Raw genomic sequence first — 3009 nt, 5'->3', positions numbered from 1 at the left:
TAAAAAGTCAACTAGAAAAAAGAAGAATGAAGAATAACTAGATCAATCAATATAGTGTGACTTGGTGAGTGATAACTCTACGAGTCTACTAGATTCTAATCTCGTAAAATCCAATCACTCCAAAAAAATTTAGAGTTTTGTAGGAAATAATTTAATGCAAGTGGAAACCATTCTCTATCAAGAATAGTCAAAGAATAATAAAAGAAATTGTAACCAGTGAAATATCAATGTAACTAAATAATTAACACTAGCACGTTTGCAGCTACTTATCTAAAACTAGAACCTATTGTTTTTTATTCGCCAAAGCTTTATGTGCACAACGAAAAGAAAAGTTCATTTGAGCATTTTTAAGAAATAGAGGTAATGGGTAAAGATATACTAGTATATTGAAGAAGTACAATTGAATAAGGGTTAAATGCATAAAACCTGGAAAATGAGAAGGGTAATAAAAGATCAACATCAACAGAACCTCCGGATAGTGTTCTAAATTCCTCTGCAATAATGTACATATTATCAAGTCTTTCTGCTCGCTTCACACCATGGATGGAAGAACAATCAGGGATCGATACCTCCTGCTACATTAAGCCTTAAATCGCCTGAACTCGAACCATATCTCGTAGTGGTTTAAGAGCAAACTATCATGTGTATGCTTGCCTTTATATTCTAGGCCCAGATTAGTCATCCTTTTTGTGCATTCTTCACTTCCCAATCGAGAGCAGAATTTGACGTTATGTGAGACAAAGATTCGACCTTCTAGAGGCTTCAGGCGACCCACTAACCGCTCCAGGCCTGTCCAGACGAGCTTGTCGGGCATATGAAGGAAAACAGCACTAGCGTATATCAAATCGTACACAGTATCAGAACCAAACTTACTGAAATCCATGTCTTCGCCTCTTACAATCAGAGGGCGCTTATACAGCAAGCCTTGTGATGGAAGCTCGTAGCGCAGTGCAGCCATTAGAGAGAGCTCGTCCCTTTCTAGACAATGGTAATGCTTTGGATGTAAGTACCGTATGAAATGCAGGCCAACACGAAGTGTGCCACACCCGATCTCAAGAACTTTTGAATTTGGTGTGACATGGGCAGACTCTGCAAGAAATTCAAATACATCCCTTCCTCCTGCCCAAGGCTCCCCGTAATTGCTGTGGTGTTCTTCTACAAGCAGCTCACCGGGACAAGGGAGGGCAGTATGGTTATTAGCATCTTCTCCTTCATAGTGAGATATGCCTTTGAAGTGAAGAAGATCCTGGAGCTGCTGTTCACGAGTACGCGGGTTTATGCCCTTACGTAGAATGTTCTGCTGCATATGTAATCCATTCGCTTCGACACGACTCTTCAACCAATCTATGTCCTCAGCTGAGGTTGAAACATGCTCTCCACTTATCTTACTGCTGTGGTCCCCAGTCGGGGTGGAGCAAGAGCAAGGAACGGAGGCGGGTGAGCTGGCTGAGAGCAAGAAGAATAGGAGGATCGCAAAAGCTGCAGCTGATAGAACTAGCGTGGGAACTGAAATGACCACTCCCTTTGACGGAAGCGGTGCCATCCGGCAATCAGAGAATCTCAGCTTTCTTGGACCCTTTTGCCTCTGACCAGAAGCTTTGCGAAATTTTTAAACTCTACAAATAAACTGGGAGTTATAGTAGTACAATTTAACTAAACCAGAGCCCATTATCTATCTCAAAGTAATCAAATCATTAGGTAAAATGCCAGATAAATTGTAAACACTGATATCTAAATTCAAAGCATAAACTGCTATCCAAATAAGAAACATCTCAGTATATTATAGACATAAAGTGACTGAAACCTCGTATTTTTCACTCTGCCTCGGGCTGGCTTGCGATAGCCTCTAACGCATAATCTTAAATGAACTAGAATTTTGGAAGCTACTTCAAACATGCCAAGGATTATCATCATATCCAATCTCTTGAAATACAATAGTTTGATGCATAAAGATAGGGTGAAGTTTTTGTCAGACTAAGTGGATTATAGTGGATCAGATCAGCTTATTCTAACACTAAAAGATGATTTTAATCAACTACTACATTGCACCAACCTCTGAAAGCAAGATAGCTAGTGTGGTGTCTAATCCAATTTTGCATTTTCTCATTATTTCTTCCAACATCTGATAAATGTGGAGCTTCATTAACTACACAGACAACAAAATGAAACTACCAACATTCAGTTTGTGATTCTTAAACACATACTATATCCGAAAGAATAGTAAAGAATTCTAAATTAAAAAAAAATCAACAAGTTCAGCAATGATTTCTAACTCAATTATGTTCGCAACTCTCTGATATATAGAATCAACAAATTTTTAGAAGAAACCTCACCTACGCTGAAATCAAACAATCTGGAGCAAGAAATCTTACTTCAAGTGGATAACTGCAACGCAACGCAACGCGGCGAAGCAGAGGCAACAAGTTCCGGCGGAAAACGACGAAACCGACTGTGAATCTGAATTTCCACTCCTTCGCTGAGAAAACCTAAATCGAGAAATTTCCAGAATACAGAAAAAGACACAGATAGGGTGGCTGCGTAGGTCGATTTCTGGTTTCAGATAGTCGGGAAACAGTCGTCAATGACAGATCTCGTCGCCGATGAATTGGAGAAGCAATGCTATTGGTGGCAGTGTGGAGTGATGTGGGATTTCATCTCAGATTTGCAGCCAAGTGTAGTACAGGTATTCGGGAAAATAAGGGAGGGCCTTTTTTGGTACTCCCTACCGCCTCCATCCCAATTAAGTTTAGCGATCTTTTTGGAATGTCTCACACCAGATGGGTCTAGGAATGGGTAAGCACGTTACTCGACTTATTTTAATACAAGTGAAACCTGCAAATGTACGGGGCTAGTGTAACAATTAGCAAGCAAGAGTATCATATCTCACAAAGACAAGATTGTATCAGCTTAACTACCACGAACAAATGTTAACTACTATCTAGACAATCGGAAAAAATTTGGTTTGTTCTAACACTACTGAAAGCATATAAAAAGCAAGTAAACAAATAA

The 3009-nt window shown here is 39.6% G+C and overlaps 1 protein-coding gene across 4 annotated transcripts; it reads right to left on the bottom strand.

Moving 5' to 3' along the window:
* Positions 1-344: 344 nt before the first annotated feature.
* LOC121762116 lies at positions 345-2771 on the bottom strand. Of its 4 annotated transcripts, none has more exons than XM_042157893.1 (3): positions 2334-2771; positions 2054-2146; positions 345-1616 (listed from the first exon to the last, which is right to left on the bottom strand). In XM_042157893.1, the coding sequence occupies exon 3, from the start codon at positions 1541-1543 to the stop codon at positions 581-583; it is 963 nt and encodes a 320-aa protein (XP_042013827.1). In that variant the 5' UTR covers positions 1544-1616; positions 2054-2146; positions 2334-2771; the 3' UTR covers positions 345-580. The 4 variants fall into 4 exon arrangements, with proteins under 4 accessions (XP_042013827.1, XP_042013828.1, XP_042013825.1 ...); XM_042157894.1 differs by having other exon boundaries at positions 2373-2771; XM_042157891.1 differs by lacking the exon at positions 2054-2146.
* Positions 2772-3009: the final 238 nt, after the last annotated feature.

Source organism: Salvia splendens, chromosome 13, assembly GCF_004379255.2.
Source record: "Salvia splendens isolate huo1 chromosome 13, SspV2, whole genome shotgun sequence".
Lineage (NCBI taxonomy): Eukaryota > Viridiplantae > Streptophyta > Magnoliopsida > Lamiales > Lamiaceae > Salvia > Salvia splendens.
This window is presented reverse-complemented; position numbering and strand designations above follow the sequence as displayed.

Coding starts and splice junctions, on each gene's coding strand:
- LOC121762116 (XM_042157893.1), bottom strand. CDS start 1,543: ATGGCACCGCTTCCGTCAAAGGGAGTGGTCATTTCAGTTCCCACGCTA.